Here is a 14325-nt window from a genome sequence, read left to right as displayed (position 1 = left end):
ATCCATAAGGCAACCCACAACATACGGTCTTTAAAAAAAAGTGATGGGAGAATGTTAAATATCAGGTTGAAAACAATTTGAAAGAGACTTTAAATATGCTTTCTGAACAAATCCGGAGTATATTTGATACTATGTGAATACCTTGTAAGATTCTTGTTTGCTATTTGAAAGCAACAATCTTCTTAATACTAGGTGACCAGGCAGAATAATGTTTTTCCTAAGTGTCGAGGATCGGAAGTCAAAGTTAAAATCTTGTAATTGCCATAAAAGCGCGCACACGCACGCACACGCACACAATAAATAGATGTCATTGTCGTTTGTCCCACATATTCTGTAGTCTCAGTTTGAAAGTAATTAATGTACTCTTACTGGAGGACACCCAGCTACTTCCACCCACTGACAGTCTGCTATGATAGTATACAGATCTCAGATAAGCCCGTAAAAGCAGTAGAGGAGGGTATACAAGTTGAAAAACCGACTCTCCATAACCCTTTCACAATATCCTGCTGAAACTCTACTGCCTTGAAGCAAGCACAGTTCATGCAGCTGTGGTGGATGCGTAACCAGGCCCATACAGTATGGCTCGGCAGTGCAAAAGGGTACATACATGATACTGAAACCTAGCTCTTGGAATGCATCTTTAAAATGTTTGTTTACACACCCACTATGCTTCAACCAAAGGAAAGCCAATATCAATTACTTTGTCATAACAGCTTTGTCTTTATGATCCGATATGTGGGCTACATACGATTGAAGAAATGTGGGAAGAAGACACACTTGGAGGGAATAGAGAAGCTCTGAAAGAATCTGCCCACAGCTGAGAAAAGAGAAAACTGGGGGTTTGCCTGTGAAACCTTATGCATCTGCGCACTGCTCCTTATGACCTGCAAGACCTTTGAGCCTCAGAGCTTGTAGCGTTTCTCTCTCACATAATGCAGCGACAACAACAAACCCTCTCGGACTCCAAACAAAAGTCCAGTTATCAAGAGGATCCAAAGCTCCGGCGGGTCAGAGAGGGAGAAGCCAGGGTGTGGTTGGCCTTAGTTGGCTTTGGCACGGAGCTGTGCCCTCTTGCCCGTGACTGCCTGGAAGCCAGTCTTGATGCTGGCCACGGAGCAGCGTGAGTGGCAGGTCTCACACTGGAGGAAGTAGAGACGGGTGTCCTTTTGTAGGATGGTGTCAGGGGAGCGACACGTGTGACATGTCACATATTCCTCTGCAAGTCAAACACAAAGCCAAGATGAGGCACGCAAATATGTCTATAGTAGCTACAAGTGAAGGATAACTAAATTATATGCCTCTACAACTATTCTTTACATATTTTGCTCTAGGTCACCAGTATACCAATGTAAAATGGAATCCTGTATATTCCCACGTACTAATATATCTTCTCAAGACATTTTCAATCTGTTTCTGTTGAAATCTTCCTTTGATCACAAGCTGATTATTTCCATCTATGGAGCCACTGCAAAGAAAATAAATGTAATAGTCATTCATAAAAACAGAACTTAATAACAGATGTCTGGATATGAAGATTTCTACTGCGAAATCTGCAATAACCATAATACTAGGCCACTTTACCTTGTCCCCAGCTCAGCCAATAAAAATGCCAGAAGATGTTTTGGCTGACGATGCAACCTACAGAGAACAATAATTGACAGTTAAATGCAGTCAAATGTACTACTAGAAACACTACCACACTTCAATCATCATATACTGTAGCTCTCCTGTGGGAAGTAGAAACTCAAGTCCCTAAAGTCTGTAGAATGTATGAAGTAGACATGTTTAACTCACAGTTTACAGATATCAGTGAAGTTGACAAACGAGGTCTTCTTGGTGCCCACTCGGACCACCTGAGGGGGCTTCATAATAAACTTTCTCTTCTCTCCGGCCACCATGTCAGGGTTCTTCTCCCGCATGATGTTGAAGACGCGGTTCAGCAGCTGAGGAGGACATCACAAATATGATCATCAGACTCTCTCAAACTGGCGCAACTAGAATTGAAGGCACCAACAGCCTGAGGCTGGGGCGTGCCTTTGAATCAATATAACCAAATGCCCTTTGCAATATTATTTAAAATAATCTGAACTGAATTGAAATAAATAGGCCTACCTCATCATATGTGTAGTCTCTGTCTGTCCCTAACCACGCCGGACCAGACTGGGAGCTGAATGAGATGCCATCATTTTTTCCCTCCTCATCGTCCTCGAGGCCTCAAGCAAAAACACCACTTGGTCAAGTTTTAACGGATACAATTACACTCATTGAAAGGAAAGTAGAAGACAGATATCAGCATTCAATAATAATAATAATAATAATATTAATAATAGATTTAATTTGTATAGCGCATTTCATTACCCAAGAATCTCAACAGCGCTCAAGACAATGTCAGTCACTTAAGTGGATAATTACTACAAGGTCAAATGCCATCCCATACCATCGTCCTTCTCAAGTATCTCTCCTTCCTCCTGGAAGTCAACCTTCTTGGACTTTTTTTTCTTTGCTGGCAACTGAAGATCCAAGTCGTCCTCTTCCGCTGCCTCGCTCTGCTCTTCTTCAATTTTCAGCTCCTGTTTTTAATAGATTGGGAGAACCTGTCAGCAAAACTTAATTAGATGTGACAAGACTAGGGTTGCAAAGGGTCGGAAACTTTCAGGCAAATTTCCAGAATTTTCCCGGAAAGATTCCAAGGGTAGTTAGCCTGGGAATTTTGTCTAAATTCATTAAATGTTTTTGCTGAAAACAATGAAGCTTTTTTGTGGGATACACATAAGGCAATTCAAGGTCTTGTGGAATATTTTGGTTAAACTATCCCCAATTCAATGGAATTGCAACCCTCTGCATGCACAGTGCATTCTTCCATCACATGTGCAGTGCACTCTTCTATCTATTCTATTCTATTCTATTCTATTCTATTCTAATGAGATGATATTGAGCGAAGGACTACATGCTTTCTGGTAAGTTTTGATTACAATACTGGGTGGGGTGAATATATTTTATATGACATACATTATTTTTTGTTAACTAGTAATTAGTAGCCTACAGCAAAGTGTGTTTAAATCATTTCTTACTTGTTAACAATTTCTGCTAGTTAGTTATTTCTACCATGTGGGTTTTAGCTTGCTTGAGCCTGCTAACTGAGTGTTAATTCACCTGTTTCCATACACGTTTCATTTTAAACCATTTATCTTACAAAATGAGTTTTTTAATCTAACTGCTTAACTATTTATCTGTACATGGAATTGTATTTTTTTTAATTTTTTTTAAATCTTCACAGGAAAATGCCATGGGCACTATCTGATGTGGGAGACATTTCACTGCTAAAGTAAACTCAGCAAAAAAAGTAACATCTTCTCACTGTCAACTGTGTTTATTTTTAGAAAACTTAACATGGGTAAATATTTGTATGAACATAACAAGATTCAACAACTGAGACATAAACTGAACAAGTTCCACAGACATGTGGCTAACATAAATGGAATAATGTGTCCCTGAACAAAGGGGGGGTCAAAATCAAAAGTAACAGACAGTATCTGATGTGGCCACCAGCTGCATTAAGTACTGCAGTGCATCTCCTCCTCATGGACTGCACCAGATTTACCAGTTATTGCTGTGAGATGTTACCTGTACATTTCTGGGGGGAATGGCCCTAGCCCTCACCATCCGATCCAACAGGTCCCAGACGTGCTCAATGGGATTGAGATCTGGGCTTTTCGCTGGCCATGGCCGAACACTGACATTCCTGTCTTGCAGGAAATCACGCACAGAACGAGCAGTATGGCTGGTGGCATTGTCATGCTGGAGGGTCATGTCAGAATGAGCCTGCAGAAAGGGTACCACATGAGGGAGAAGAATGTCTTGACTGTAACGCACAGCTGAACAAGCTCAGTCCGATGATGCTGTGATGGACCCTCCACCTCCAAATCGATCCCTCTCCAGAGTACAGGCCTCGGTATAATGCTCATTCCTTCAACGATAAACGCGAATTCGACCATCACCCCTGGTGAGACAAAACCGCGACTTGTCAGTGAAGAGCACTTTTTGCCAGTCCTGTCTGGTCCAGCGACGGTGGGTTTGTGCCCATAAGAAACGTTGTTGCCGGTGATGTCTTACTACAGGCCTACAAGCCCTCAGTTCAGCCTCTCTCAGCATAATGCGGACAGTCTGAGCACTAATGGAGGGATTGTGCCTTCCTGGTGTAACTTGGGCAGTTGTTGTTGCCATCCTGTACCTGTCCCGCGGGTGTGATGTTCGGATGTACTGATCCTGTGCAGGTGTTGTTACACGTGGTCTGCCACTGCGAGGACGTTCAGCTGTCCGTCCTGTCTCCCTGTAGCACTGTCTTAGGTGTCTCACAGGACGGACATTGCAATTTATTGCCATGGCCACATCTGCAGTCCTCATGCCTCCTTGCAGCATGCCTAAGGCACGTTCACGCAGATGAGCAGGGACCCTGGGCATCTTTCTTTTGGTGTTTTTCAGAGTCAGTAGAAAGGCCTCTTTAGTGTCCTAAGTTTTCATAACTGTGACCTTAATTGCCTACCGTCTGTAAGCTGTTAGTGTCTTAACAACCGTTCCACAGGTGCATGTTCATTAATTGTTTCTGGGTCATTGAACAAGCATGGGAACCAGTGTTTAAACCCTTTACAATGAAGATCTGTGAAGTTATTTGGATTTTTACGAATTATTGTTGAAACAAAGGGTTCGGAGTTTAGAAGGAAAAGCTGTGTACATTTGCAAATACTGTGCCAAATCATTTGTGAAGAATGCAACAAAGATGCATAATCATCTGGGCATGTGCATAAAGCTCTACAAGAGAGCCAAGGAAATGATTAGGTACATGAAGGGTCATCAAGTTATAGCAGCAATCTACCTCACCAAGCAAAGTAAGAAGAATAAGAGCACCACATTGAAGCTGCCCAGCAACACCCATTGGGGTGGTGTTGTCATCATGTTTGACAGTCTCCTGGAGGTGGAGGAGTCTCTCCAAGAAAGGGCCATTTCACAGTCTGCCGTAATGGACAGCCCCATCAAGAGGATCCTCCTGGATGATGTCTTTTGGGAGAGAGTGGTAAGCAGCCTGAAACTCCTGAAACCTATAGCAGTAGCCATTGCACGGATCAGGGGAGACAATGCCATCCTGTCTGATGTTCAGACTCTGCTTACAGATGTAAGAGAAGAAATCTGTACTGCCCTACCCACTTCGCTGTTGCTCCAAAGGAAACTGCAGTTCTGAAATACATAAAAAGCGTGAAGACTTCTGCTTCAAGCCCATACATGCCACAGCGTACATGTTGGACTCCAAGTATGCTGGCAAGAGCATCCTGTCTGGTGTAGAGATCAACAAGGCCTATGGTGTCATCACTACCGTGTCTCGCCACCTTGGCCTGGATGAGAGTAAGGTTCTTGGCAGTCTGGCAAAGTATACTTCCAAGCAAGGGCTTTGGGATGGAGATGCAATATGGCAGTCGTGCCAACATACAGTGCCTTGCAAAAGTATTCATCCCCCTTGGTTTTGTCCCTATTTTGTTGCATTACAACCTGTAATTGAAATTGATTTTTATTTGGATTTCATGAAATGGACATACACAAAATAGTCCAAATTGGTGAAGTGAAATGAAAAAATGGACTTGTTTCAAAAATGTCTCAAAAACAAAAAACCTCAAACCGGTGCGTGCATATGCCTCTAAATAAGATCTGGTGCAACCAATTACCTCCAGAAGTCAGATAATTAGTTAAATAAAGTCCACCTATGTGCAATCTAAGTGTCACATGATCTAAGTATATTATACACCTGTTCTGAAAGGCCCCAGAATCTGCAACCCCACTAAACAAGGGGCACCACCAAGCAAGCGGCACCATGAAGATCAAGGAGCTCTCCAAACAGGTCAGGAACAAAGCTGTGGAGAAGTACAGATCAGGGATGAACTTTGAACATCCCACGGAGCACCATTAAATCCATTATTAAAAAATGGAAAGAATATGGCACCACAACAAACCTGCCAAGAGAGGGCCGCACACCAAAACTCACAGACCAGGCAAGGAGGGCATTAATCAGAGAGGCAACAATGAGACCAAAGATAACCCTGAAGGAGCTGCAAAGCTCCACTGCGGAGATTGGAGTATATGTCCATAGGACCAATCTAAACCATTGCTTAAAGAAAAAAATAAGCAAACACGCTTGGTGTTCGCCAAAAGGCATGTGGGAGACTCCCCAAACATATGGAAGAAGGTACTCTGGTCAGATGAGACCAAAATTTTGCTTTTTGGCCATCAAGGAAAAAGCTATGTCTGACGCAAACCCAACACCTCACATCACCCCGAGAACACCATCCCCACAGTGAAGCATGGTGGTGGCAGCATGATGCTGTCAGGATGTTTTTCATTGGCAGGGACTGGGAAACTGGTCAGAATTGAAGGAATGATGGATGGAGCTAAATTCAGGGAAATTCTTGAGGGAAACCTGTTTCAGTCTTCCAGAGATTTGTTCACCTTCCAGTAGGACAATGACCCTAAGCATACACACACACACCAAAGCACACAACAGGCTGACCAATACAAGGGTTGACAAATTGGTGGCCACCCGGGCAAATTTGAGGCTTTTTGAGCCTGACAACGAGCCATCCTCAACAAGGTTTGAAAGTGACAGTGAAGATGAGGCCTCAGACTCTGATGTTCAAGAGGTGGACATTGAGGAGGTCCAGGGAGAAGACATGGAAGCCTGAGAGGAACACAACCAAATCTTTAGTTTCTACACTATCATTTTACAGATGTCTGTTGAAAACATTTTTGGGAGATGCAATGGATCATTGGGGATCATTCAATATTCCCTTTCTTTTGTTGTTCAGTGAAATCATCCCATTTGAAGAGTCAACTCATTTAATTAAAGTTAAATTTGTAAATAAATAGTTTTTATTTTATTTCTATTGGAAGGATTTAATCATTTGCATTTATTTATACTTATGATAAGTTAAAATGTTTATCTTTTTGTCTCCATATGATATGGTAAATATATCCAATGCAAAAAACATCTACATTTAAATGGTATTAATATTAATTTGCATATATTTCCCTTAATTCCTATATATTCCCGTTAATTCCCACGGAACGTTTCCACCTCTGAATATTCCCCAAAAAGTGCAACCCTAGACAAGTCTCAGCTCAAAGTAGAGATTCAGAAATAAAAGTGCCGCAACAAAGCCTTGGAAATAAACACAAGGCAGTTAACTTCAATATCACGTCAATATGGCTCCCATAGACATGGCTCCACTCCAGGTACACACACAGCGTAAATGACAGTGCATTCGGAAAGTATTCAGACCCCTTGAATTTTTCCACATTTTGTTACGTTACAGCCTTATTCTAAAATGTATTAAATTGTTTTTTTCCCTCATCAATCTACACACAATACCCCATAATGAAAAATAAAAAAATATATATATATTTTTTGGAATGTATAAAAAAAAAAAATTATAATATCACATTTACATAAGTATTCAGACCCTTTACTAAAGTACTTTGTTGTAGCACCTTTGGCAGCGATTACAGGCTCGTATGATGCTACAAGCTTGGCACACCTGTATTTGTGGAGTTTCTCCCATTCTTCTCTGCAGATCCTCTCAAGCTCTGTAAGGTAGGATGGGGAGCGTCGCTGCATAGCTATTTTCAGGTCTCTCCAGAGATGTCCAATGGGTTCAAGTCCGGGCTCTGTCTGGGCCACTCAAGGACATTTAGAGACTTGTCCTAAAGCCACTCCTGCGTTGTCTTGGCTGTGTGCTTAGGGTCATTTTCTTGTTGGAATGTGAACCTTTGCCTCAGTCTGAGGTCCTGAGTGCTCTGGAGCAGGTTTTTATCAAGGATCTCTCTGTACTTTGCTCCGTTCATCTTTCCCTCAATCCTGACTAGTCTCCCAGTCCCTGCCACAAAAAAAACATTCCCACAGCATGATGCTGCCACTACCATGCTTCACCGTAGTGATGGTGCCAGGTTTCCTCCAGATGTGACGCTTGGCATTCAGGCCAAAGAGTTCAATCTTGGTGTCATTAGACCAGAAAATCTTGTTTCTCATGGACTCATCAGAGTCCTTTAGGTCCTTTTTGGCAAACTCCAAGCGGGCTGTCATGTGACCTTTACTGAGGAGTAGCTTCCGCCTGGCCACTACCATAAAAGCTTGATTGGTGGAGTGCTGCAGAGATGGTTGTTCTTCTGGAATGTTCTCCCATCTCCACAGAGGAACTCTGGAGCTCAATCAGAGTGACCATCGGGTTCTTGGTCATCTCCCTGACCAAGGCCCTTCTCCCCCGATTGCTCAGTTTAATTGGACGGCCAGCTCTAGGAAGAGTCTTGGTGGTTCCAAACTTATTTTATTTAAGAATTATGGAGGCCACTGTGTTCTTGGGGACCTTCAATGCTGCAGAAATGTTTTGGTACCCTTCCCCTGATCTGTGCCTTGACACAATCCTGTCTCAGAGCTCTCCAGACAATTCCTTTGACCTCATGGCTTGGTTTTTGCTCTGACATGCCCTGTCAACTATGGGACCTTATATAGACAGGTGTGTGCCTTTCCAAATCATGTCCAATCAATTGGATTTACCACAGGTGGACTCCAAGTTATAGAAACATCTCAAGGATGATCAATGGAAACAGGATGCACCTAAGCTCAATATCGAGTCTCATAGCAAAGGGTCTGAATACTTATGTAAATAAGGTATTTCTATTTTATTTTATTTTATACATATTCAAACACTTCTTAAAACCTGTTTTCGCTTTGTCATTATGGGGTATTGTTTGTAGATTGATGAGGGAAAAACAAATATTTAATCACTTTTTAGTATGGCTGTAATGTAAACAAAATGCGGAATAAAGGATGGGGTCTGAATACTTTCCGAATGCACAGTATATATCATACCTTTATCCCCTCCTCAATGTCATTATCAAACCCTTTCTTGGGCTTCTTCTTCTTTTTCTTCTGGTTGAAAAAGTTCAGGTCATCAAGATCGTCGGATTGCTCTAAAGATTTGAACAAACACTTCTGATATTGGTCTTACTGAGTTACTCTTCCGTTCCAGTCATGACAGATTAGTGGTCTAGAAGAGCAGAAAGTCACTACTGGGACATTACGTTTCCTCTGTTCCTTGTTTCCTCTCCTCACTTCCATCTGACATGTTGAGTAGGAAAGTGAGTCAAGGATGGAAGGAGAGGACCAAAGAATTTGAGGAAAGACCTTTGAGATCTTTGTCAGGTGTGAGCCTTCCTACCTTTCTTCCTTCCCTCGTCCTCGTCCAGGTCGAACTCTCTGTCCTCCCCACCGTCAGGTTCCACCTCCTTGGCCTCTACCTGCTGTGTGTCCTCTGCCACTCCGTCTCCACCTTCTTCTTCCAGCATGAAAGGCTTCTTCTTCTTCTTCTTCTTCTTGGTCATGTTGGGGTCGAATATCATCTGATGGGAGAATTAGACCATGATGATTAGCTTAGTCCCAGCGTTATTGAAGATAAATAGCTGTTTGTTGATACATTACATTATATTTGCAGTCTAAGACTAGTTCTGGTACAATGTGTACAAACATTGACATACACACACACAGCTAACATAAGTTTCCCAAGCCTAAATAATGGTTAGCTTTAATAACTACAGGAATAGACTTGTAGCTAGCTACCTAGCATAGCTGACATTTGGTCACTAAATTGAGTATGTGATTAATTGTTTTATTAGTTAGTTAGCCCACTAGCCAAGCGCTCAACATGCGTGAGTGGTCTGCTGTCTGATATACTGGTGGGAAAGACTTGTACTGTAGGCTGAGGCCAAAGTCATTCAACAACGATCGCCACTAACGTTAACGTAACTGGCTTATCTTCTTCTACTCGACCAATACTGATAATAGTATATACACCATGATAAAAAGTGATTACTTACTTCGTCTCCTGACATGTTTGCGGAAAGAACAAGAACGATCTAGGAAGTTTTTTTATCCCCCGACCAGTCTCACTTCAATTCGCCGACACTTCTTGCATCAGCGGTAAATTACCAATGCGCAATCGTGGACTAACGTAATGAGGTCGATATTCAGGGTTGCCAGGTCCAGTTTAGATATCTTGCCGAATGATCATACAAATAACCCATTCAAAACGCCTGAAAACTTGACAACAATTTTTTTTCACACAGCAAGTGCTGATTTGCCACATTTATACAATAAACCCTTTCCCATAACGTTATCGAGCCAATTAAGAAGCAATATCAACATAACTTGTAACAAGAATGAAAATGAGTTTTTCATCAAAATAATAATTAGAGCTATGATTATAAAGGAAGTTGAATATGTCTCAAGATAAAATATAATTCACCCTTATTTAACTCGCCAGATCATTTTCCATCAATTGATGTCGATTTAACCCGTGTGACTGCTATGATTAAGCAATATGGCACAAGGGGGTATGGTATATAGCCAATATACTACAGCTAATGGCTGTTCTTAAGGTTGAGGGCAAAGGGATACAGCCATTAGCCGTGGTATTGTGGCAAATACCAAAAACCCTTGGGGTACCTTATTGCTATTATAAACTGGTTACCAACATAATTAGAACAGTAACAATACATGTTTTGTCATACCCATGGTATGCAGTCTGATATACCACAAACTCTGATATACCACAGCTTTCAGCCAATCAACATTCAAGGCTTGAACAACCTAGTTTATAATTGTAAAGAAATCCCTTTTGATAGATACATCCGACAGGAGAGTTTGAGTGATAAAAGTTGGACAGAGGATTTCGAAATCTCTGAGCAAGAAACACTTGGATGAACTTTTAAAAAAGAAATGTTGGGCCATTTTCTGGCAATTGTGACTTTATGTGCCAGATGTTAAGCCTACAAACAGTTATAATGGCCCATTTGCGAGAGATTGACTTGTCATTTCAATAGGCATAGGCTACAGACTAAAATCTGGGTTTATGATTGTAATTAGACTTTGCTATGGTTTGCTTAGCTAGATGGAGGTAGCCTATAGCCCCTGATAGGCCTACATCTAATTTCAGATAGCTTACTGTAGCCTAGGCAAGATGTAAACTGAATGATATAGCAGCTTGATTAGTTCAAATTGACAGACTTATTTATTCAACATGAATAGCAAGGAGATTTCAAGAAGTGCTTGTGTTTCCAATAGCCTGTTGAAATAGGCTACTGAGGATGGGGGTCGTAATTTCCATCACTGATTTAAATATTAATAATGTGTTGGCTATATGAACTTAATATTCTTGTCAACAACAGCCAGTGTAATTTTTTTAACCTGTAGCCTAATCTGACTGATTGTTACCATCAATCTAATATGTTCTAACATATTATCGGCAATTGCGATAGAGCTTTGTTAACTTCCAGTTTAATGAACTAAACAATGGCCATTAATAAGACAAAACAACAATAAACTGAAATTATACACAATTTATTAAATCAGTTTGCCAGCTCCAGGTAGGCTACACAAGTGGCACAAATTGATTTGCAATGACTATAGTAATCTAAAATGGCATATAAATTAATAGGCTACTTCTAGCATGCTAATATGCTTTATGGAAAAAGGCTTGGAAAATAAAATAGTTGTCTCTATAATGACAAATAGCCTACCTACAACTGACAAAAAGTTATCACAACATGTGCACTTGCTACTCTGTCTCCTCTCCAGTGGCGATGTTAGCATGTAAATCTTGGTGGGGCAAACCCCCCCAAAATTTTGGGATGCATGCCAGCAAAACCACTACACAACACAACACTAAACAATACATGAATTTCCCTATAACAGTGACAAACGGTGCCCGCAAACTGTTAAGACCTAACAGCAGTCCCAACACCTTACCACTGCTACACCTGGCTATCAGCGGAGCCTTGTCTGACAGCGAAACAGTTAGTTCAGCTTAATTTACTGCCTTTAAAAAAACATAGCTGATATGGCTGACTGGCTTAAACAAATGTGGTTTCTACTGACAATTGAGATATACAAACTATGGCATAAGGGGACGACAAGCAGATAAGAGGCCATCCGTAATTTCGATTAAGACATTAATGAGCGAGCTAGGACGGCCATAGTCAATATAGCTATTTGTTCAGCACTTTTGAAATATACAGCAACAGAATTAAGAACATGTGCTGTTCTTACAGTATTATCCCTGTACACCAAGTCAGAACTGTGGGATAAATAAAGGGGGCATACTGTATAAGCAGACAATGAAAGCTCTTACAATATTCAATGATTACATTTCTCTAAAACAGGTTATAGGCTACATGTGCACCAGCAAGTCAGAACAGTAAGTGAAATTAAGAGGGGAAAATATACTAAATTTTTGGCTGAGGCACATGGGCTACTAAAGGCTTACTACATAACATACACAGAGTATTACTTTCTTAGCTACAGTATACATATCTCCCTGGCATATTACATCATTTATGCAGCAGCATACAATACATTTTTGGACTCACCTTGTTGTGTTGTACTCACTTGAACAGGAAGATTTCATCAAACTTTGTTATCAAAGTCTGGCATTATCTGGATTTAAGGTGATTTCAAGACAACTGAGAACTCTAAAAAAAACAAGGCCGAATCATGATGATGTCAGTGATCTTTATTTCGTAGCTCTAGGAAGAGGCCCGAGTTCCCGGCTTACAATTCCGATGACCGTTCAAAATGTATTTTCCCAGTCGGAGCTCGTTTTTTCCTGAACTTCACAGTTGTCTTAATTAAACTAACTGAAGTCAGATTTCCCAGATCCTAATTAACAGTTGTTTTGAGCGTGGCAGAACTCATGCTGGATTGACAGCATGGCTAATGTTGAATGTTTATCATTTTAAGCTTGGAAAAGAGACCCTTAAACATAGACTTGTGACCACACAGCCCTCCACTGAATAGCAGGCTAGTGATTGCTTTGCAATGCTTGCAGTTAGCCACTGATTCCTTCCAAACCACTCATTGTTGAATTTGCGATTTCCAACTTGTTTTGTAATGTTTATGTCCATACGTTTTATCTATAATTTCTCTTCATTATTTTTCTTAATTTGACAAGGATTAAAATGGATTTGCCAATAGATTGTCGATTTGATTCATGATGATGACTTCTAGCTAACATTTTGAAAGTATGATGTTGACATGATCAGTCCAATCAAAGCTACTGTACATATCAAGTGATTTGACATAATTGTATCTGTGGCTAGTGACCTTGAGCCTTCTTGGATGGGAATTTCTAATGTAACTATATGGCAGCAAACAAGGGGCTTGAATTTTTTTGCTCTACCATTAGATTTGGTGGTGACGTAGTGTCCCCATGAGTGACAGAACACTGAGCCAATCACTCTGTATTTTCCGCTGGCTCCCTCACCATCACAGAAAGCACTGAGCTAGGCTGAAACCCTTGCATTTTGGAGCAGCCTTACTCAAGAAAGCAAAAAATAGACCATGTTTGTATGTGGCCTTATTAAATAAATGATTTATTTTTACATTGTTTTGCAAACTAATATGTGACACATATTAATGCCAAAATAACATGCCAAACGCTTTAGCTAAAAATGTGGGGCTCAAAACAGGTGGGGCAGAGCTGAATGACACGTCGCCACTGCTCCTTTCACTCAAGTGACTCAGCCAATAGTGGACTTATGCCACCTGCTGCAGTGTTATCTCAACACACAGACCTATGGGGAGTGATCCAGGCCAGAATTCAGCCCAGGCTGACTGACATGACGTGATACCAATGCCTTACTAACGTCTGAGGGACGCCTGCGTGTTAATAAAATGATGCTGTCTCCTACCATTGAACGTGAAACTAACATGTCTGACAGGTCATAAGGTGCATACTTTATATTTATATGAATTGAATCTCAACCATAAATGTTAGAAACATACAGTGTTTCCCGTGAAAGCCAACGTTCTGATGTAGCCACATTGAGCTATGCGTATTTCCTGTTATCACAAGCACAATCTCAAAAAGGCTCCTGAGTGGCGCAGCGGTCTAAAGCACTGCATCTCAGTGCTAGAGGTGTCACTACAGACACCCTGGTTTGAATCCAGGCTGTATCACAACCGGCTGTGATTGGGAGTCCCATAGGGCGGCGCACAATTGGCCCAGCGCCATCCGGGTTTGGCCGGTGTTGGCGTCATTGTAAATAATAATTTGTTCTTAACTGACTTGCCTAGTTTCAATAAAGGTTCAAGAAAAAAAAGATGATGTCTAATCTATAGGCAATCTGGCTTTCCCTCAACACCTCATGGGATGGTATCTTATCTCGCTGCATACAGATCTAAACATTGTTAGCCAATCACAGACTGTGTTGTTACCAGTTCCTAGTAGCCTA

The 14325-nt window shown here is 41.2% G+C and overlaps 1 protein-coding gene across 1 annotated transcript; it reads right to left on the bottom strand.

Annotated features, from left to right (window-relative positions):
* Positions 1–94: 94 nt before the first annotated feature.
* Positions 95–10061, bottom strand: LOC110532060 (eukaryotic translation initiation factor 2 subunit 2). Its single transcript, XM_021615663.2, has 9 exons — positions 9913–10061; positions 9258–9438; positions 8909–9009; positions 2438–2570; positions 2113–2213; positions 1795–1943; positions 1582–1638; positions 1380–1465; positions 95–1216 (listed from the first exon to the last, which is right to left on the bottom strand). Exons 1-9 carry the CDS (start codon positions 9925–9927, stop codon positions 1041–1043), a joined length of 999 nt encoding a protein of 332 aa, XP_021471338.2. The 5' UTR covers positions 9928–10061; the 3' UTR covers positions 95–1040.
* Positions 10062–14325: the final 4264 nt, after the last annotated feature.

The sequence above is a fragment of the Oncorhynchus mykiss genome, chromosome 9 (assembly GCF_013265735.2).
Source record: "Oncorhynchus mykiss isolate Arlee chromosome 9, USDA_OmykA_1.1, whole genome shotgun sequence".
Lineage (NCBI taxonomy): Eukaryota > Metazoa > Chordata > Actinopteri > Salmoniformes > Salmonidae > Oncorhynchus > Oncorhynchus mykiss.
Note: the sequence above shows the minus strand (reverse complement) of the source record. Positions and strands in the feature narration are given on the sequence as shown.

Bases quoted from the DNA above. Each gene is read 5' to 3' on its own strand.
- LOC110532060 (XM_021615663.2), bottom strand. The intron at 9,010-9,257 runs GTAGGAAGGCTC...TCAAATCTTTAG, and splicing joins GGACGAGGGAAGGAAGAAAG to AGCAATCCGACGATCTTGAT. The intron at 2,214-2,437 runs GTATGGGATGGC...TTTTTGCTTGAG, and splicing joins GATACTTGAGAAGGACGATG to GCCTCGAGGACGATGAGGAG.